The following is a 23454-nucleotide window of genomic DNA, read 5'->3' on the forward strand; positions in this document are numbered from 1 at the left end:
TGGAAAGTAGATGGACAGGTCAAGGAGGTGGGGTGGAGCCAGTATTGTCTGATTCAGTGACTTTAAGGAAATGGATTGATGCACATTTCTGCCAATAGAATCCTTGGTGATAAATGAGAAATAGTTTTCAAGGTGAGACATTTTTGAAACACAGATCAAATCCAGAGTGTCAGTCTGTTCGAACAAAGAACTGAAAATGCTGGTCAAAACTTAATTGATAATTTAACTTTGTAGTTAATGCTTCCAACTGTAATGGGGGGTGTGATGTTGGAGAAGAGCCCCTCTCTGCATCTGGTGAGCACACTAAAATGTGCTGCTGACTTGGACACCATGTCATCTCAGGGCTCTGAGGAGGATATCAAAGACAGCAATATTGGGTCACGTTTTATCTATAGAGCCATACAGCAAAGAAACAGGCCCTTAGGCCCACCATGTCTATGCTGACCAACAAACACCAAACTATACTAATCCCATTTATCTGCACTTGGTCCATAGCCTACTGTGCCTTGGCATTATAAGTGCCCATCCAGATGCATCTTAAATATTATGAAAGAGTACCCACCTCCACTATCCTCTCAGGCAGCATGTTCCATATTTCTACCACCCTCTGGGTGAAAAAAAGATTTCTCAGATCTCCTCAAAACCACTTACCTCTCCCCTTAAACTTATGCCTTCTGGTCTGAGACACATTTGCCATGAGAGAGAGATACTCATGATCTACACTGTCTATACCTCTCATAATTTTGTATACCTCAGTCAGATTCCCCTCCTCAGCCTCCTCTGCTCCAGGGAAAACAAACACAGCTGATCCAGTCTCTCCTCATAACTGAGACTTTCCATCCCATCCCAGGCAACATCCTGGTGAATCTCCTCTGCAGCCTGTCCAGGGTATCACATCCTTCTGGTAGAATAGTGACCAGAACTGCACAAAGTATTCCATCTGTGGCCCAACAAATGGTTTATAAAGTTGTAACAAGACTTCTTTGCACCTATATTTCATGCACCGGCTAATGAAGGTAAGTATCCCATATGCCACCTTTATCACTCTGTCTACCTGTGCTGCCATCTTCAGGGATCTATGGGCATGTACACCAAGGTCCCTTTGTTGCTCAGTACTCCCTAGGGACGTACCATTCATTGTGTATGTTTTCCCTTATTAAACCTGTCAAAATGTATCACCTCTCAAGGAAAAGATCAAAATGATATTATTTTCAGATGTAGTAGCACAAAATTAAAATTTACGTGAAGGAATAATTTGAATGGAAGTGGAAGTTTATTGCCCAAAGGCAACTGAGAGATTACTTTGATTAATTTAGCTAAATGTAGTAACTAAATGCACAAGAAACTTTCAGGTGACAAATCGCCTTGAAGTTCATGAATGTCTGAATTAACTTTTCTTTGTTTCCTAGCTAACATTCTGACGGTAATCATCCTCTCGCGATTGGTGGCTCGGAGACAGAAGTCCTCCTACAATTATCTCCTGGCACTAGCTGCTGCTGATATACTTGTCCTTTTCTTCATTGTTTTTCTCGACTTTCTGCTCGAAGACTTCATTCTGGGCCGACAGCTCCCTCACGTATTGGACAAAATAATTGGAGTCCTAGAATTCTCTTCCAATCACACATCTATTTGGATAACTGTTCCTTTGACCATTGATAGATACATTGCTGTATGCCATCCACTGAAATACCATACCGTGTCATATCCTGCACGTACTCGGAAGGTGATACTGAGTGTGTACATCATCTGCTTCTTGACCAGTGTACCATATTACTGGTGGCCCAACATCTGGAGTGAAAGTTATACAAGTACTTCCATGCATCAGATCCTGATCTGGGTCCACTGTTTTACTGTGTACTTGGTGCCATGTTCCATTTTTTTTGTTCTGAATTCAATTATTATTCATAAACTCAAAAGGAAAAGTCATTTTCGCATGAGGGGCTACTCCACAGGGAAGACAACAGCTATTTTGCTCACGATTACCACCATATTTGCAATACTGTGGGCACCAAGGATGGTGATGATCCTCTATTACGTTTATGTATCACCAATAAATAATGGCTGGTTAGTGCATATAGCATCAGACATCGCGAATATGCTTGCTTTGCTAAACACTGCCATCAATTTCTTCCTTTATTGCTTTATCAGTAAACGGTTCCGTACTATGGCGGCTGGGACACTGAAGGCCTTCATTAAGTGCCAGAAACAGCCAGTACACTTTTATACAAATCACAACTTTTCCATCACCAGCAGCCCGTGGATCTCTCCAGCCAATTCCCATTGTATCAAGATGCTGGTGTATCAATATGACAAGGATGGCAAACCACTAAAGATATCGCCTTGAACTGGAAACTTATTATCTAAGTGGGGAAACGTTATTTGAAGGTCACAATGTCTGATCTGTTAATGTTCAAACAATTGTATATTAGTTAATGCCTACTTTCTCCATCAATTTAGGGTGATGTTACTCACCAGTCAGGTGTTAATAAAATCTGCATTAATGGTATTGAGCACCATTGACAGTAATGTGCAAGTTACTGTAAGATCTTTCCATGTAAAATGGGACAAAGCAATGTGTGGATGGGGTGGAGAAAACTGACCCAGAAGGATAACAAATTGCAAAAAAAATTGCAGTGCTTAATTTACAATCGCTTATACCAAAAGATTGTATGCTTATTGATCTAATCAATCAATTAGATTGATTCTGTAAGCGTTAATATTCCTTAAGAGTCCTTAAGGATTTTCTAATATAAATTCTGTTGAGTGGAACGACAATATTTGCATTTTAGCATCTAATTTGGTAGAATTCTGTGCTACAAATACACAGGTGAGTGTTTTCTGAAATCATACACGCATCTATTTAATTTATTCTGATTGTGCAGCATGCAAAGATATATTCAGGTGAAACATTTGAGTAAATTTAAACTCTATGTTGCCTGGTCTGTTATAATCAGAATTTTTAAAAACATTTTTCCTGCAAATTCAGAAGAATTAGAATTCGAATTTTTCTTTAGAGGTTTAAAATTATAAAATAAGTGGCCATAAATAGAATGCATTATTGTTTCTGTTCCAAAATGTAAAGCTAATTAAAAAGTATAGTCCACAAGCTCTTCATTGTGCACGACACTACAATTTATGAAATCCTCTGTTTTGCAAAGAGAAATATCATCAGTTCCAGAAAATGTTTGCAATAATTGTATGGATCTTATTACCAGAAGCAAAGAGATTGCTAATGTTCAGGATTCCTGAATATATCAGCTTATTGAACTTTGTAAAGCAACCACTAAGAAACAGTTGGCTCACAAACTCAAATTACTCTTGGAGGTCTTGAAATGTGTTTGTTATACGAACAGCACTTCAGACATTTGCTGAAACACAGCTTTGTAATTGTGTGCTATTAACAACATTTTTAAGATGGATATTACAACACATTTTATAAGTAGGCAACAAAACTTCACAGTAGTTCCAGCCCATGCTCCAACAGGCTTATCTCTCTTTATTTACATCATCATTCAGTAATCACATTTTTTAAAAGGTGAAATCATGCAGAGGAAGTATGTTTTTGAGGATGACAACTGATACTAGGTTAAACATTCTATTATTCCTCATTTTAAACACCCAACTGATAGAATTAGAATTTTAAAGACTTGTTTGTAACAATGTAAGTAATGGTTGTATTGTGAATGCACTGTGATTGTTAAACAATATTATTCTTGCTTCTAATATTTTGCACAATAATTTTTAAAAATGCTAGCTGACAGGTTTTCTATGTTGAGGAACTATTACATTTTCACGAATAGGCTAATATTAGTAGCTTAAATGGTTTTCACTGGCTACAAATCATCAGGGTGACTTGGGTCTATGACAACAATGCCAAGCAGTCTCATAGAATCATAGAAGGAGGCCATTCAATCCAAGGTGTCTGTACTGGCTCCTGAAAGAGCTACCCAGTTAGTCCCAGTCTCCAGCCCTATCTCCGTAGTCCTCTAAATTTTCAAATATATATCCAGCTGTCTTTTGAAATCTCTTATGAAATCTGCCTCCACCAGTCTCCCAGGCAACATATTCCAAATCCTAACAAATCTCTGAGTGAAGAAGTTTCTCCTCATCTCACTCCTAGCTCTCTTACTGACAATCATGAAATTGTGACACCTAGATACTAACATAACCATTAGTGGAAACAGAAAATAACCTTCCATACCCTGTCAAAATTGTTTACAATTTTGAACACCTCTGAAAGGTCACCGCTTAATCTTCTCTCCTCCATTGAGAATAATCTCTCTAATTTTACCTTGTATCCAAAATCCCTTATTCCTGGTATCATTCTAATAAATCTCCTTTGAACTCTCTCCAAGGCTTTAACACCCTTCCTTAAATAATGTGCCCAGAACTGAACATAATACTCCAAATGTGGTCTGACCAATGATTTGTAGAGGTGTAGCAGCACTTCCCTGCTTTTATACTCTGCCTCTATTTATAAACCCAAACATCCTATAAGCCTTCTTAATAACTGTATCAACTTGCCTGGCCACCTTCAGAGAATCAGGCAAATGAACCCCGAGGTCCCTCTGCTCCTGTAATCCCTTCAAAGTTGTACCATTGAGCCTGTATCGTGTCTCTGTGTTTGTCCCAACAAAATGCATTACCTCACATTTCTCTGCATTGAGATTCATCTGCTAGCTGTCTGACCATCTGGCCAACTTGTCAAAGTCTCTCTGACGACACTCTGCATCATCCCCACAATTCATTATTGTCCCTCACTTAGTATAATCTGCACATTCAGAGATTCTGCCCCCAACACCCATCTCCAAATCATTTATCTTAATCAGAAAAAGTAAGGGTCCGAACACCAATCCCTAGAGAACACAACTTTTAATTCCATCCAATCCGAGAAATATCCATCTATACCTATCCTCTGTTTCCTAGCTTTTAGCCAACTTCTAACCCATGCTGCCAAGGACCCATCAATCCCAAACATTTCCAATTTGCTAACCTGCCAAGTGGCACCTTATCAAACGCTTTGTGAAAATTGAAATATACAACATGCACAGCACTATCCTCATCCACTGCCTGTGTCACCTCAAAGAACTCAATCAAATTTATCAGATATGACCTGCCCTTGGCAAAGCCAAGTTGACTGTCAAGTATTAACTAATTTTTCTCTAAGTGTATATTTACCTTATCCGCATCATGGCCTCCATCAGTTTTCCCACTATTGATGTCAATCTGACAGATCTATAGATTGTTCGGTTACCCTTAACAATGGTGTCACATTTTCAATCCTCCAGTCCCCTGGGATTACTTCAAAGAGGCCTGGAAAATTTCTGTCAATCTCTCCACAATTTGCTCCCGTACCTCTCTCAGCAATCTAGGATGCATCCCATCCGGGCCTGGTGACTTCTCTACTCAGAGTGCTGCCTGTCCTTTTAGCACCTTTCTGTTATCTTCTCACGGTGAATCTGCAGCTGGTTTCTTACCAAAACCTATCTCCCTTCCACGTTTACTTGGCTTTAAATTAAAGACATTGGCAATATTTCCTGAGCCAATGGAAAATGAAAGCTTGCCCAGTGAATAATCAGATGCTGATTCACCATAAATCCTTCCCAAACTACACCCATCAACTACATTACCCTCCATGTGCGAAGTAAAGGCACCCAGAAATATCATACTCATAGAGTCATAGAGATGTACAGCAGGGAAATAGACCCTTCGGTCCAACCTGTCCATGCCGACCAGATATCCTAAATAAATCTAGTCCCATTTGCCAGCATTTGGCCCATATCCCTCTATACCCTTCCTATTCAATTACCAATCCAGTTGCCTTTTAAATGTTGTAACTGTACCAGTCTCCACCATTTCCTCTGGTAGCTCATACACAAACCTTGGTCCTTGGCAGCATGGGTTAGAAGTTGGTTAAAAGCTGGGAAACAGAGGATAGGTATAGATGAATATTTCTCGGATTGGATAGAATTGAAAGTTGCGTTCCTCAGGGATTGGTGTTCGGGCCCTTACTTTTTCTCTGCATGAAAAAGTTATCCCTTAGGTCCCTTTTAAATCTTTTCCTACTCACCATAAACCTATGCCCTCTAGTTTTGGATTCTCCCACCCTGGGGAAAACACGCTGGATATTCATCCTATCTATGCCCCTCATGATTTCATGAACTTCTGTAAGGTTATCCCTCAACTCTCAATGCTCCAGGGAATATAGTGCCAGCCTCTCCCCTATAGCACAAACCCTCCAACCCTGGTAACATCCTTGAAAATCTTTTCTGAACTCTTAAGCACATGGGATTGGGCAAAGTGCATTGAGAAGGATAGGAAACTGGTTGGCAGAGAGGAAACAAAGAGTACGAATTAATGAGTCCTTTTAAAATTGGCAGGCAGTAATGAGTTGGGTGCCCCAGGGATTGGTGCTGGCACCCCAGCTATTCACAATATATACTAATGATTTGGATGAGGGAACAAAATGTAACATCTCCAAGTTTGCAGATGACACCAAGTTGGGTGGGAGGGTGAACTGTGACGAGGATGCAGAGATCCTTTAGCATGATCTGGACAGATTGGGTGAGTGGGCAAATCAAGATGCAGTGTAATGTAGATAAATGTGAAGTTATTCACTTTGGAAGCAAAAACAAGAAGGCAGATTCCTACCTGAATGGCTGTAAATTGGGAGAGGGGGAGTGTGAAGTGGGACCTGGGTGTCCTTGTGCACCAGTTGCTGAAGGTAAGCATGCAGGTGCAGCAGGGGGTAAAGAAGGTAAATGGTATGTTGGCCTTCATTGCGAGAGGTTTAGAGTACAGGAACAGGGATGTGTTGTTGCAGTTATACAGGGCCTCGGTGAAACCACACCTGGAATATTGTGTGTAATTTTGGTCTCCTTTTCTGAGGAAGGATGCTCTTGCTCTCGCAAAGTGCAGCAAAGGTTTACCAGGCTGATTCCGGGGATGGCAGGACTGATGTATGAGGAAAGATTGACTCAGTTGGGATTGTTTTCGCTGGAGTTCAGACGAATATGGTGGGAATCTCATAGAGACTTATAAAATTCTAACAGGATTGGACAGGACCCAATGGTGTATGACGATTTGGGGTACACCACTTAGGAAAGAGATGAGGAGACATGTCTTCACCTAAAGAGTGGTGAGCCTGTGGAATTCATTACCACAGGAAGTAGTTGATGCCAAAATATTGAATGTATTTAAGAGGCAGATAGATATAGCATTTGGGGTGAATGGGATCAAAGGTTATGTGGAGAAAGCAAGATTAAGCTATTTGAGTTGCATGATCAGATATGATCGTGATAAATTGCTGAGTAGGCTCGAAGGGCCGAATGGCCTCCTCCTACTCTTATCTTCGACATTTCTATGTTTATGTCTCTACACTCAATGCACTGACCAATAAAGGCAACATCATTTCCATTCATGTACCTTATTCCTTCATATATATTCTCTAAATCTGCTGCTCATATATACTACAAACAGGCATTATAGAAATTAGCCTTTGAGTTAAATAATTCAGTTCTTGAATTTCATAGTGTTATGAAGAAAAATACACAACAAAAATGTACTTATTGAAAATTCATTAATAGAATATTTAAGATCTGGGACTTCTGAAAAGAATAAAATAAATACTTAATACTGAATTGATTCAAGGTATGAATACAATATATTTGACAGTTGTATATGTCTGAATGTTTTTGTTAAATACAGACTGTAATGCTTCTGTATTTTACAGTGTAGAAATATATATATTGATTTTTCTAAAAATAAAATGATGGAAAAATAAATGTGCAATTATATAACATCTTCCATAACCTCAGGACATCCTATAGCAGTCTGCAATCCACTTTGAATAGGTGTCACTTTTGCAATGCAGTAAATGTAGCATTTATTACACACTCTGCAGGAACCCTCCCATCAGCAGCAATGAGATCATTCCCAGATCTTCTGACATTTGTTGTTTTCATGAAAGATCTTTTACAGAAACATTTGACTGTTCCGTGTTCTCTCTGACCTGCTGTGTGTCTCCAGCAGTTACTGCCTTTGTTTTTGAGTTCAGTGTCCCTGAGATTTTGCTTCCTGTTCACACTGCATTTGGGAATGTGGCTTCAGGCTGATTTGTGTGTGCATCAGAAAGGAAAAAAAATGACAATAACTGCACTGTCGTTTTTTTTTTCAAATAAAATCTATAAGAGCCTGTGCATATAATAGCACCTTTGACAGATTCAAGCTTTTGAAAACTCCTTTAATGTTATGAGAGTTTGAGCCCTGTAACTAATGAAGGATGTGCTGGCATTGTTGGAGGGTCCAGAAAAGGTTTACAATAATGATCCTGGAGGTGAAGGGCTTGTCATGTAAGGAGCAGTTAAGGACTCTGGGTCTGTACTCGATGGAGTTTAGAAGGATCAGCGGGGGATCTGATTGAAACTTACAGAATACTGAGAGTCCTGGATAGAGTGAACGTGGAGAAGATATTTCCACGAGTAGGAGAGACTAGGACATGAGAGCACAGCCTCAGAGTAAAAGGGTGACCTTTTAGAACCGAGATGAGGAGAAATTTCTTCAGCCAGAGGGTGCTGAATCTGTGGAACTCATTGCCACAGAGAGCTGTGGAGGCCAAGTCATTGAGTGTATTTAAGAAAGAGATAGGTTCTTGATTAGTAAGAGAATCAAGGGTTATGGGAAGAAGGCAGGAGAATGGGGTTGAGAAATGTCAGCCATGATAGAATGGCAGAGCAGATTTAATGGGCCAAATAGCCTAATATCCGACAGTCTTATAGTCACCTGTTGAGGTGTAGGCACAGAATCCAATTGGCAAACAGCAAAGCCCCAAAACCACCAATGAGGTGAGCTGTTTGTATTACTCTGATGGACGTTATCTATTGGACAGTTTTCACTGCATGTCTCCCTGGGGTGGCAGATGTATCTGAAAGACAGCAGGTCTGCCTTTTCTCAAGGCTTCCTGTGAGTCTTGATAGAAACATAGAAATATAGGAAATAGGAGACAGAGCAGGCCATTCGACCTGTTACATGGAGGTAGTCACATCTCAGGTACAGGAAAACGGTAGATGGGTTACAGTCAGGGGACAGAAGGGGAACAGGCAAACAGTGCAGGGATCCCCTGTGGCCGTTCCCCTCAATAACAAGTATACCATTTTGGATACTGTTGGGGGGGACGACTTACCAGGGGTAAGCCATGGGGTACAGATCTCTGGCACAGAGTCTGTCCCTGTTGCTCAGAAGGGAAGGGGGGAGAGGAGGAGAGCATTAGTCATTGGGGACTCCATAGTTAGGGGGACAGATAGGAGATTCTGTGGGAACGAGAGAGACTCGCGGTTGGTGTGTTGCCTCCCAGGTGCCAGGGTCCGTGATGTCTCGGATTGTGTTTTCGGGATCCTTAAAGGGGAGGGGGAGCAGCCCCAAGTCGTGGTCCACATAGGCACCAACGACATAGGTAGGAAAAGGGATGGGGACGTAAGGCAGAAATTCAAGGAGCTAGGGTGGAAGCTTAGAGCTAGAACAAACAGAGTTGTTATCTCTGGTTTGTTACCCGTGCCACGTGCTAGCGAGGCGAGGAATAGGGAGAGAGAGCAGTTGAACACATGGCTACAGGGATGGTGCAGGAGGGAGGGAGGGATCAGATACCTGGATAATAGGGGCTCATTCTGGGGTAGGTGGGACCTCTACAAACGGGATGGTCTACACCTGAACCAGAGGGGTACCAATATCCTGGGGAGGGAAATTTGCTAATGCTCTTCGGGAGGGTTTAAACTAATTCAGCAGGGAGATGGGAACCTGAATTGTAGCTCCAGTGTACAGGAGGTTGAGAGTAGTGAGGTCATGATTAAGGTTTCAAGATCGCAGGAGTGTACCGGCAGGCGGGAAGGTGGTTTGAAGTGTGTCTACTTCAATGCCAGGAGCATCCGGAATAAGGTGGGTGAACTTGCAGCATGGGTTGGTACCTGGGACTTCGATGCTGTGGCCATTTTGGAGACATGGATAGAGCAGGGACAGGAATGGTTGTTGCAGGTTCCGGGGTTTAGATGTTTCAGTAAGATCAGGGAAGGTAGTAAAAGAGGGGGAGATGTGGCATTGTTAGTCAAGGACAGTATTACGGTGGCAGGAAGGACATTTGATGACAACTCGTCTACTGAGGTAGTATGGACTGAGGTTAGAACCAGGAAAGGAAAGGTCACCCTGTTGGGAGTTTTCTATAGGCCTCCGAAAAGTTCCAGAGAGGTAGAGGAAAGGATTGCAAAGATGATTCTGGATAGGAGCGAAAGTAACAGGGTAGTTGTTATGGGGGACTTTAACTTTCCAAATTTTGACTGGAAACACTATAGTTCGAGTACTTTAGATGGGTCAGTTTTTGTCCAATGTGTGCAGGATGGTTTCCTGACACAGTATGTAGATAGGCCAACAAGAGGAGAGGCCACATTGGATTTGGTACTGGGTAATGAACCAGGCCAGATGTTAGATTCGGAGGTAGGTCAGCACTTTGGTGATAGTGACCACAATTCGGTTACGTTTACTTTAGCGATGGAAAGGGATAGGTATATACCGCAGGGCAAGAGTTATAGCTGGGGGAAAGGCAATTATGAGGCGATGAGGCAAGATTTAGGATGCATAGGATGGAGAAGGAAACTGCAGGGGCTGGGCACAATTGAAATGTGGAGCTTATTCAAGGAACAGCTACTGTAACTACATATTAAGTACTGTCAGGCAAGGAGGAAGTGGTCGAGTGAGGGAACCGTGGTTTACTAAAGAAGTTGAATCTCTTGTCAAGAGGAAGAAGGAGGCTTATGTAGAGATGAGGCGTGAAGGTTCAGTTAGGGCGCTTGAGAGTTACAAGTTAGCCAGGAAGGACCTAAAGGGAGAGCTAAGAAGAGCCAGGAGGGGACATGAGAAGTCTTTAGCAGGTAGGATCAAGGAAAACCCTAAAGCTTTCTATAGGTATGTCAGGAATAAAAGAATGACGAGAGTAAGATCAGGGCCAGTCAAGGACAGTAGTGGGAAGTTGTGCGTGGAGTCCGAAGAGATAGGAGAGGCGCTAAATGAATATTTTTCGTCATTATTCTGACAGGAAAAGACAATGTTGTCGAGGAGAATACTGAGATACAGGCTATTAGACTGGACAGGATTGAGGTTTTATAAGGAGGAGGTGTTAGCAATTCTGGAAAGTGTGAAAATAGATAAGTCCCCTGGGCCGGATGGGATTTATCCTAGGATTCTCTGGGAAGCTAGAGAGGAGATTGCAGAGCCTTTGGCTTTGATCTTTATGTCGTCATTGTCTACAGGAATAGTGCCAGAAGACTGGAGGATAGCAAATGTTGTCCCCTTGTTCAAGAAGGGGAGTAGAGACAACCCTGGTAATTACAGACCGGTGAGCCTTACTTCGGTTGTGGGTAAAGTGTTGGGAAGGATTATAAGAGATAGGATTTATAATCATCTAGAAAGGAATAATTTGATTAGGGATAGTCAACACGGTTTTGTGAAGGGTAGGTTGTGCCTCACAAAACTTATTGAGTTCTTCGAGAAGGTGACCAAACAGGTGGATGAGGGTAAAGCGGTTGATGTGGTGTATATGGATTTCAGTAAAGCGTTTGATAAGGTTCCCCACGGTAGGCTATTGCAGAAAATACGGAGGCATGGGATTGAGGGTGATTTAGCGGTTTGGATCAGAAATTGGCTAGCTGTAAGAAGACAGAGGGTGGTGGTTGATGGGAAATGTTCATCCTGGAATTCAGTTACTAGTGGTGTACCTCAAGGATCTGTTTTGGGGCCACTGCTGTTTGTCATTTTTATAAATGACCTGGATGAGGGCATAGAAGGATAGGTTAGTAAATTTGCGGATGACACTAAAGTCAGTGGAGTTGTGGATAGTGCGGAAGGATGTTGCAGGTTACATAAGAACATAAGAACATAAGAACTAGGAGCAGGAGTAGGCCGTCTGGCCCTTCGAGACTGCTCCGCCATTCAATAAGATCATGGCTGATCTTTTCGTGGACTCAGATCCACTTACCCGCGTTCTCACCGTAATCCTTAATTCCTTTATTGTTCAAAAAAATTCTACCTTTTCTTTAAAAATGTTTACTGAAGTAGCGTCAACTACTTCACTGGGCAAGGAATTCCATAGATTAACAACCCTCTGGGTGAAGAAATTCCTTCTCAATTCAGTCCTAAATCTGCTCCCTCTAATCTTGAGGCTATGCCCTCTTGTCCTAGCTTCACCTGCCAGTGGAAACATCCTCTCTACTTCTATCTTACCTATTCCCTTCATAATTTTATATGTTTCTATAAGATCCCCCCTCAATCTTCTGAATTCCAATGAATATAATCCCAATCTCCTCAGCCTCTCCTCATAAACCAACCCCCTCAACTCCGGAATCAACCTAGTGAACCTACTTTGCACCCCCTCCAGTGCCAATACATCCTTTCTCAAGTAAGGAGACCAAAACTGCACACAGTACTTCAGGTGTGGCCTCACCAGCACCTTGTACAGCTGCAACATAACCTCTCTGCTTTTAATTTCAATCCCTTTAGCAATGAAGGACAAAATTCCATTTGCCTTCCTAATTACTTGTTGTACCTGCAGACCTACCTTCTGTGATTCATGCACAAGAACACCCAGGTCCCTCTGCATAGCAGCATGCTGCAACTTTTTACCATTCAAGTAATAACTCTTTTTACTATTCCTCCTACCAAAATGTACGACTTCACATTTATTTACATTATATTCCATCTGCCAGACCTTTGCCCACTCACTCAATGTATCTATGTTCCTCTGCAAAGTTCCACAGTCCTCTGCACACTTTGCTCTGCCACTCATCTTAGTGTCATCTGCAAGCTTTGACACAGAGGGACATAGATAAGCTGCAGAGCTGGGCTGAGAGGTGGCAAATGGAGTTTAATGCAGAAAAGTGTGAGGTGATTCACTTTGGAAGGAATAACAGGAATACAGAGTACTGGGCTAATGGTAAGATTCTTGGTAGTGTGGATGAGCAGAGAGATCTCGGTGTCCATGTGCATAGGTCACTGAAAGTTGCCACCCAGGTTGATAGCGTTGTTAAGAAGGCGTACGGTGTGTTAGGTTTTATTGGTAGAGGGATTGAGTTTCGGAGCCATGAGGTCATGTTGCAGCTGTACAAAACTCTGGTACGGCCGCACTTGGAGTATTGCGTACAGTTCTGGTTGCCGCATTAGAGGAAGGATGTGGAAGCATTGGAAAGGGTGCAGAGGAGATTTACCAGGATGTTGCCTGGTATGGAGGGAAGATCTTATGAGGAAAGGCTGAGGGTCTTGAGGCTGTTTTCGTTAGAGAGAAGAAGGTTAAGAGGTGACTTAATAGAGACATACAAGATGATCAGAGGATTAGATAGGGTGGACAATGAGAGCCTTTTTCCTTGGATGGTGATGGCTAGCACGAGGGGACATAGCTTTAAATTGAGGGGTGATAGATATAGGACAGATGTCAGAGGTAGCTTCTTTACTCAGAGAGTAGTAAGGGCGTGGAATGCCCTGCCTGCAACAGTAGTAGACTCGCCAACTTTAAGGGCATTTAAATGGTCATTGGATAAACATATGGATGATAATGAAATAGTGTAGGTTAGATGGGCTTCAGATTGGTTTCACAGGTCGGCGCAACATCGAGGGCCGAAGGGCCTGTACCGCGCTGTAATGTTCTATGTTCTATGTTCTATGACCCTTTGAGCCTGCTCCACGATTCATTCTGATCGTATCTGATCATCCAACTCAGTCCCCTGTTCTCACTTTCATAGTCATAGAGGGCTACAGCACAGAAAAAGGACCATCAGCCTATTGCATTCAGACAGTCAAAAACAGCTACCTAACTATTCTATTGCCATCGTCCAGCATTTGGCTCATAGCCCCATACGCCTTGGCATCACAAGCACACATCTAAACACTTCTTCAATGTGATGGGGGTTTCTGCCTCCAACACCCTTACAGCCACTGAGTTCCAGATTCCCACCACCCTCTGGGTGAAAACATTTTTCCTCACATCTTCTCTAAACCTCCTGCCCCTTACCTTCAATCTGTGCCCCCTGGTCATTGATCCCCCCATCAAGGGGAAATGTCTATCCTGTCTGCTGTATCCATGCCCCTCAATTTTATCCATCTCAATCATATCCCCCTTCAGTCTCCTTTGCTCTAAGGAAAACAAACCACATCTACCCAATCTCTCTTCATCACTGAAACTCTCCAGCCCAGGCTATGTCCTGGTAAATCTCTTCACCATACTCTCCAGTGCAGTCACATCCCAAAACAGAACAACAAAGATAATAATCCCAGGATTACTACTGAGTCATGTGCAAATTGGTGCAAGGTAAATAAAGAGGTAAAGACCAGAATGGGAAAAATGGGTTCCCAATGATGGGCTCCTGGCAGCAGCACTGGGGAAAGAGGGAGCTGTTCCATTGGGACTTGCTTCATTTGAACAATAAAAACCAAAAAAACTGCAGATGCTGCAAATCAGGAACAAAAACAGAAGTTGTTCTGAGGCAGGGTCACCAGACCCTAAACATTAGCCCTAATTTCTCTTCACAGATGCTGCCAGACCTGCTGAGCTTTTTCAGTAACTTCTGGTTTTGTTCATTTGAACAATGCTGGGATTAGTGCTCTGAAGAATCATATACCTAGAGTTACAGTGAGGGCTTCAAATTAATTAGCAGCAGGGTTCAGGGGTGAGTTCATCTGAAAGGAAGTTCAAACCATCAAAAAGAAACAAGACAGCAGAAGTGTACATTAGTGAAGAGCAAACAAAAATCAAAGTGTGATAGCAAAGGGCAGAAAATATACACAGAAGAGTTCATCAGAAATTAGAACCAGATTAAGTAATCACGGTAAAATGTGAATGCATCAGCATTTGTAATAAGAGGGATGAGTTGACAGCACAAATAGAAATAAATGAAAATAAGTTGACAGCAATTACAGAGACATGGTTACAGGGTGACCAAGACCAGAAGCTTAATATTCACAAGTGTTTGAAGTTTTAGAAAAAGAGACAAAAAGAGGAAAGGAGATGGATAGCTTTGTTAAGGTAATATGGTATCCATGCAGTGCTGAGGAATGATATAGGGGCAAGAGATCTGATATGGAATCAATTTGGGTAAGAAATGGCAAGAGAAAGAAGTCACAAGGGTGGATGGCTTTTGTCTCACTTCAGGGCAGAGTATAAATGGAACATAATGAAAGTATGTAAGAAAGGCACTGCAACTGTCATGGGTGATTTTACTTAGTCCCCATTGACCATCAGTAAAGTGATGGAACTTGTCATCGACAGTGCTATCAAGCAGCACTTGCTCAGCAATAACCTGCTCAGTGATGCCCAGTTTGGGTTTTGCCAGGGCCACTCAGCTCCTGACCTCATTACAGCCTTGGTTCAAACATGGACAAAATTCCAGAGGTGAGATGAGAGTGACATCAAGGCTGCATTCGACAGTGTGTGACATCAAGGAGCCCTGGCAAAACTGGAATCAATGGGTATCAGGGGGCAAACTCTCCTCTGGTTAGAGTCATACCTGACACATAGGAAGATGGTTGTGGTTGTTGGACGTCAATCATCTCAGCTCCAGGACATCTCTGCAGGAGTTCCTCAGGGTGGTGTCCTAGGCCCAACCATCTTCAGCTGCTTCATCAATGACCTTCCCTCCATCATAAGGTCAGAAGTGGGGATGTTTGCTGATGATTGCACAATGTTCAGTCACATTTATGAATCCTCAGATACTGAAGTAGCCCATGTTCACATGCAACAGGATCTGGACAATATCCAGGCTTGGGCTGACAAAGGACAAGTACTATTCATGCCACACAAATGCCAGGCTATGACCATCTTCACTAAGAGACAATCTAACCACCGACCCTTAACATTCAATGACATTTTCATCACTGAATTCCCCACTTTCAACATCCTGGGGGCTACCTTTGATCAGAAACCAAACTGAACTTGCTGCATAAACTCAGCTGCTACAAGAGCAGGTCAGAGGCTAGAAATACTGCAGCGAGTAACTCTCCAAACCTGTCCCACCATCTACAAGGCACAAGTCAGGAGTGTGATGGAATACTCCCCACTTGTCTGAATGAGTGCAGCCCTAACAACACTCAAGAAGCTTGACACCATCCAGAACAAAGCAGCCCGCTTGATTGGCATTATATCCACAAGCATCCACTCCCTCCACCACCGACGCTCAGTAGCAGCAGTGTGTACTGTCTACAAGATTCACTACAGAAATTCACTAAGGCTCCTTAGACAACACCTTCCAAACCCAGAACCACTTCCATCTAGAATAACAATGGCAGCAGATATAAAGGAACACCATCACCTGCAGGTTCCCCTTCAAACCAATGTCTTAGAAATTTACCACTGTTCCTTCAGTGTTGCTGGGTCAAAATCCTCGAATTCCCTCCCTAAGGGCATTGGGGGTCTACCCACAGCACATGGACTACAGCGGTTCAAGAAGGTAGCTCACCACCACCTTCTCAAGGGCAACTAAGAAAGGGAAATAAATGCTGGCCCAGTCAGTAATGCCCACATCCCATGAGTGAATAAAAATAACATTGGCTGGACAAATAGGCAAGGATAACATGGAAAATGAATATGTAAAGTGTATCAGGGATTGGTTCTTTCAGCAGTACATTGCAGAACCCACCCAGAATCGGATTATTGTAGATCAAGTAATGGGTTGGATTAATAAGAGATCTCAGAGTTAAGGATCCTCAAGGGGTAGCAATCACAACATCAGAGAATTTCAAATTCAGTTTGAGAGAGAGCAACGTGGTTCTCAAACCAGTATTCTCAATTTAAATAAAGACAAGGAAAGAGATGTCTAAAGTAGGCTTGGAAACCCGACTGAGGGGAAGGTCAGTGGGTAAGCAGTGGGAGATAATTAAATAGAATTAACGGATGGTATGTTGCTTCCCGGGTGCCAGGGTCCGTGATGTCTCGGATCGTGTCTTCGAGATCTTTAAGGGGGAGGGTGAGCAACCAGCAGTCATGGTACACATCGGTACCAATGACATAGGTACAAAAAGGACTGAGAATGTGAAAAACGAGTACAGGGAGTTAGGTTGGAAGCTGAAGTCCAGGACAAACAGGGTAGTTATCTCTGGATTACGACCAGTGCCATGTGATAACGAGGTAAAAAATAGGGAGAGAGTGCAGCTGAACACGTGGCGACAGGGCTGGTGTAGGAGGGAGGGCTTCCATTATGTGGATAATTGGAGCACATTCTGGGGAAGGTGGGACCTGGACAGTAAGGACGTGTTGCACCTGAACTGGAAGGTCACAAATATCTTGGGAGGGAGGTTTGCTCGAGCTATACGGGATGGTTTAAACTAGATTGGCAGGGGGTGGGGAACCAGATTTGTAATTCAGATGATGAGGTATTCAGCCTTCCAACAGACACAACAGGGATTGAGGTTGTTAATAAAGAAATGTGGCCGATGGAACGTAATTGTGGACACAGAGATGGTTTGAAGTGTGTATACTTCAATGCTGGAAGTATCAGAAATAAGGCGGATGAACTTAGAGCATGGGTCAGTACTTGGAACTATGATGTTGTGGCCATTACAGAAACTTGGGTAACTCAGGGAGGAATGGTTGTTGGAAGTTCCGGAACTTGGATGCTTTATAAGAAATAGGGAGGGTGGTAAAAGAGGCGGGGGAGTGGCATTGCTAGTCAGGGCTAGTATAGCACCTACTGAAAGGCAGTTCAAGAATGATATGTCTACAGAGTCAGTTTGGCTTGAGGTCAGGAACAAGAAGGCAGCAGTCACTTTGTTGAGTTTTTTTTTACAGACCCCCTAATAGTTGCAGAGAAGTGGAGGAGCGGATTGGGAGGCAGATACTGGAAAGGTGCAGAAGTCACAGGGTTGTAGTCATGGGTGAATTCAACTTTTGAAATATTGATTGGAAACTTTTTAGTTGTAATAGATTAGATGGAGAGGATTTTGTCCAGTGCATTCAGGAAGGATTCCTGACATAGTACGTAGATAGATCAACACAAGGACAGGCCACTTTGGATTTGGTGCTTAGCAATGAACTGGGCCAAGTGTTAGACTTGTTGGTAGGAGAGCATTTTGGCGGTAGCGATCATAACTCTGTTACTTTTACAATAGTTATGGAAAAGGATAGGTACATACAGCAGGTAAGGTTTATAATTGGGGAAGGGTAATTATAATTCTGTTAGGCAAGAACTGAGTAACATAAAATGGGAACAGATGCTGTCAGGGAAGAGCACGATAGAAATGTGGAGATTGTTTAAGGAATACATACTGCGTGTGCTCGATATGTTTGTCCCTAGCAGGCAGGGAAGATGCGGTCGAGTGAGGGAGCCTTAGTTCTCAAGAGAGGTCGAATGACTAGTTAAGAGGAAGAAGGATGCTTATGTAAGGTTTAGGAAACAAGGATTGGAAAAGGCTTTAGACGGATACAAGTTAGCCAGGAAGGAACTGAAGAAAGGGCTTATGAGAGCTATAAGGGGGCATGAGAAAACCTTGGCAGGTAAGATCAAGGAAAACCCCAAGGCTTTTTACACGTACGTGAGGAATAAGAGAATGACCAGAGAAAGGGTAGGGCCGATCAAGAATTGTAAAGGGAATTTGTGTACAGAGACTAAAGAGATAGGAGAGGTCCTTAATGAATACTTTTCTTTGGTATTCACAACTGAGACGGACCTCATTGTAGGGGAGAACAGTGTGAAACAGGCTGGTAGGCTAGAGGAGGTGGATATTAGTAAGGAAGATGTACTAGAAATTTTGAGGAACTTGAAGATAGATAAGTCCCCTGGGCCTGATGGGATTTATCCAAGGATTCTATGGGAAGCAAGGGAAGAGATTGCAGGGCCTTTGGCATTGATCTTTTCATCCTCACTGTCCATGGGTATAGTGCCGGAAGACTGGAGAGTGGCAAACATCATTCCCTTGTTCAAGAAGGGGAATCGGGATAACCCCGGAAATTACAGGCCAGTTAGTCTTACTTCAGTGGTGGGCAAATTATTGGAAAGAGCTCTGAGAGATAGGATTTATGATCACTAGGATAGGCACAGTTTGATTCGTGATAGTCAGTATGGATTTGTAAGGGGTAGATCATGTCTCACAAACCTTATTGAATTCTTTGAAGAGGTGACCAAACACGTGGATGAAGGTAGAGCAGTGGATGTGGTATACATGGATTTAAGTAAGGCGTTTGTTAAGGTTCCCATGGTAGGCTCATGCAGAAAGTAAGGAGGCATGGGATAGGGGATAATGTGGCAGATTGGATTCAGAATTGGCTGACCCTTAGAAGACAAAGGGTGGTAGTGGACGGAAAATATTCAACATGGTGCTCAGTTACGAGTGGTGTACCACAAGGATCTGTTCTGGGTCCTCTTCTATTTGTGATTTTTGTAAATGATTTGGATGTAGGAGTGGAAGGATGGATTAGTAAGTTCACGGATGATACAAAGGTAGGTCGAGTTGTGGATAGTGTGGAGGGCTGTTCTAGGTTACAAAGGGACATTGATAGAATGCAGAGCTGGGCTGAGAAGTGGCAGATGGAGTTTAACCCTGAAAAGTGTGAGGTCATTCATTTTGGAAGGACGAACTTGAAAGCAAATACAGGGTTAACGGAAAGATTCTTGGCAGTGTGGAGGAGCAGAGGGATCTTGGAGTTCATGAAAGCTGCCACCCAGGTGGATAGAGTTGTTAAGAAGGCGTATGGTGTGTTAGCTTTCATTAATAGAGGGATTGAGTTCAAGAAGTTATGCTCCAGCTATCCAAAATCCTGGTTCGGCCACATCTGGAGTATTGTGTCCAGTTCTGGTCGTATCATTACAGGAAAGATGTGGAAACGTTGGAAAAGGTGCAGAGGAGATTTACCAGGATGTTGCCTGGAATGGAGGGAAGGTTGAGAGAGCTAGGGCTTTTCTCTTTAGAACGACGAAGGATGAGAGGTGACTTGATAGAGGCGTACAAAATGATCAGAGGTATAGATAGAGTGGACAGCCGGAGACTTTTTCCTCGGGTGGAGGTAGCTATTACGAGGGGACATAGTTTTAAAGTGAGTGGAGGTAGATATCAGGGAGACGTCAGAGGTAGGTTCTTTACTCAGAGAGTGGTAGGGGCGTGGAATGCATTGCCAGAGAGGGTAGTGGAGTCGGCCTCGTTAAGGTCATTTAAGCTGCTATTAGATAAGCATTTGAATGATAGTATAAGGTAGGGATGGAAGTTAAATAGACCTTAGGTTTAGGGTAAAAGTTCGGCACAACATCGTGGGCCGAAGGGCCTGTACTGTGCTGTACAGTTTTATGTTCTATGTTCTATATTTCATAACACTCAGCAAAACTTTATTCTGGTCAAAAAGAAGGACTTGATGAGAGAAAAATACACTCTTGTGTTTCACAAAGGTGGTTGAGGATAGTATCCAATTAAAAACTAAGGTAGTGAAACCAGTAGTAGGCCAGACAAATCAGAATTGTTTTAGAAAAATGCAGTAAAAAGCTAATAAAGAGGAAAAAAAAAATTGATTATGAAAATAAATTGGCAAGAAATACAAAAACAAGCTGCAAGAGTTTCTACAGGTGTATAAAAGACAGAGAGTCGCTCAGGTGAGTATGTTCTCCACGGAGGATGTAATTAGAGAACTGGTAACAGAGAACAGGGAAACAACAGATAACTTAAACCAATATTTGCATCACCTTCATGATTGAGGACACTTTAAACATCCCAAAGATATCAGACAAACAAAGTCCTAATGGGAGGAATGTTTTTGTAACAGTCTCTATCATGAGGGACAAAATATTTGACAAACTAATGGGACTGAAGGCAGATGAGGTGCCAGGACCTGATGACCTGCATCCAAGAGTTTTGAAGGAAGTAGCTGCAGAGATAGAGGAGGCATTGATCAAAATATTCCTGAACTCACAGGGTTTCAGCAGGTTGAAAAATCACTTGTTTGATGTCCTTGTTCAAGAAGGGAGACAGGCAGAAAACATAGTCCAGTTGGCCTAACATCTACCTTCAGAAAAATGCTTGAGTCCATTAACAGGGAAGAAATAGCAGGATATTTAGAAAAGCTTATTACAAACAAACACAGTCACCATGGTTTTGTGAAAGGAAAATCATGTTTGACAAATTTGCCAGAATTCTTTGAGGATATAACAAGCATAAATGATATAGGAAGAACTGGTGAATATGAATTTTCAGAAAGCATTTGGTAACATGCAACATAAACGGTAAGATATCACACAAGATAGGAGTTCACAATATCGGGAGTAATGCATTAGAATGGACTTAGGATTGGTTAACACACAGAAGACAGAGTTGGAAATAATGGTTCCTTTTCAGGTTGAAAATGTGTAACAAGCGGAGTACCACAAGGATCAGTCCTAGGGTCTCAATCATTTACAATCTATATTAATGATTTGGGGGAGGGGTAAGAATGTATTGTATCCTAATTTCCTGATGATACAATAAAAGATGGAGGGCATGTTGTGATGAGGGCACAAGGAATCTACAAGGAGATACTGGTGAGTGAGTGGACATAAATTTGGCAGTTGAAATGCCATATAGGAACATGTGGGGTCATGCACATTTGGTAGGAAGAATCAAAAGGCAAACTGTTATTTAAATGGAGTCTCCAAAACCCCACAGAGCAGCAGGATCTGGGTGGTCTTGTGGATGATACATTAAAGATTAGCATACAGGTGCAGCAAGCAATTCTGTGTCAGTACAAGGATTTACATGAACCCCACCATACTGTATACCAGGAAGAGTAAGCAGGCTTTGAGCGTGCATCACTGACTGGCTCTCTACAGGGGGACACTGACTTCAAGGGTACGGGGTGATGGTAGGAGAATGGGGTTGAGAAACATATCAACCATGATCGAATCGCAGAGTAGATGTGATGGGCTGAAATGGACATTTTTGTTCTGTCTAGTCCTTGTCCAGCCCCTCTCCATTTACATCAGTGATTCTTCTGAAGCCTCTGCCTCACCATGGATGGACAATCCCTTTACATGTCCATTCCCCATCAGGCTGAACTCAGGGCTCTCTGCTTCTTTCTGGAAAAAAGACTGAACTGTCCCCATTCACACCACCATCCTCTGCCTGGCTGAGCTTGTCCTCACTTTGAAAAACTTCATCTTTAACTTCTCTCACTTTCCTCAGGTCAGAGGGGTGGCCATGGGTACCTGCATGGGCCCCAGTCTGTTTGTGGGGTACATGGAACATTCCCTGTTTCAGTCCTACTTAGGTCCCCCATCTAGAGCTCTTTCTCCAGTATATCATAGAATCATAGAATGTTACAGCACAGAAGGAGGCCATTCAACCCATGGTGTCTATACTAGCTCCTGAAAGAGCTACACAGCTAGTCCCAGTCTCCAGCTCTATCTCCAGACCCTTCTAACTTCATCCCTTTCAAATATATATCCAGCTCACTTTTAAAACCTCCGATGGAATCCACCTCCATCTCCCAGGCAGCACATTCCAAATCCTAACAGCTGAGTAAAGAAGTTTCTCCTCACCTCACTCCTAGCTCTCTTGCTGACTATCTTGACATTGTGAATCCTAGTTACTGACATACCAACTCGTGGAAACAAAATATCCTTCTTTACCTTGTTAAAATTGGCCATAATTTTGAACATCTCAATAAACTCACCTCTTAATCTTTTCTGTTCCAATGAAAATAAACCCAATTTCTCTAATCTTTACTTGTATCTAAAATCCCTCATTTTTGGCATCACTCTCATAAATTTCCTTTGAACTCTCTCCAGGAACTTTGAAGTTTGTTGACATCATCAGTGTTGCTTTCCTTTCTTGTGCAAAATTGGATTTATTTCACTTTCAATTTGCTCTCATCTTCACCCGGTCCTACTCCCACCTTCCCTTCCTTGGTATCTTTGATCCCATTTCTAAGGATAGGCTGGCCATCAATATCCAATACAAACCCACTGAGTCCCATGGATAACTTCACTACATATCCTCACACCCTGCTTTCTGTAAAGATTATTCCATTCTCCCAGTTCCTCCATCTTTGTCATATCTGTTCTGATGATGCCATCTTCCACAGGGGAGCCTCAGGAATGTCCATCCCTTTCACCTCAGAGATTCCCCGCTACCTGGTTGGAAGGGCTGTCAATCATGTCTGACCCATCTCCTGCACTTCAGCCCTCAACCGCTCTCTTCCCTCTCACAACAATGACAAGGTCCCCTTGGTCCTCACTTACCATTCCACCAGATTCCAAATTCAGAGGATTGTTAGCCACCATTTCCACAATGTCAGTAAGATGCCAATACCAGATACATATTCTCCTTCCTTCCCTTGTCAGCCTTCTGCAGGGACCATTCCCTCCAGGGCACCCTGGTCCGCTCCTCTGTCTCTACAGCCCTACAGCACCTTCTCCTGCAATCGCTGAAGGTGTAACACCTGCCCATTTACTTCCTCCCTCCTCAGTATCCAAG

General features: G+C 42.7%; 1 protein-coding gene across 1 annotated transcript in view; it reads left to right on the forward strand.

Annotated features, from left to right (window-relative positions):
• Window positions 1-2344, forward strand: part of gpr139 (G protein-coupled receptor 139) — a 66248-nt gene extending 63904 nt beyond the window's left edge. The window contains exon 2 of the mRNA XM_048609853.1: window positions 1410-2344. Within this exon, the coding sequence (XP_048465810.1) occupies window positions 1410-2344 (935 nt within the window). The remainder of the gene's footprint in view (window positions 1-1409) is intronic.
• The last annotated feature ends 21110 nt before the right edge of the window (window positions 2345-23454 follow it).

Source organism: Rhincodon typus, chromosome 21 (genome assembly GCF_021869965.1).
Source record: "Rhincodon typus isolate 14 chromosome 21, sRhiTyp1.1, whole genome shotgun sequence".
Lineage (NCBI taxonomy): Eukaryota > Metazoa > Chordata > Chondrichthyes > Orectolobiformes > Rhincodontidae > Rhincodon > Rhincodon typus.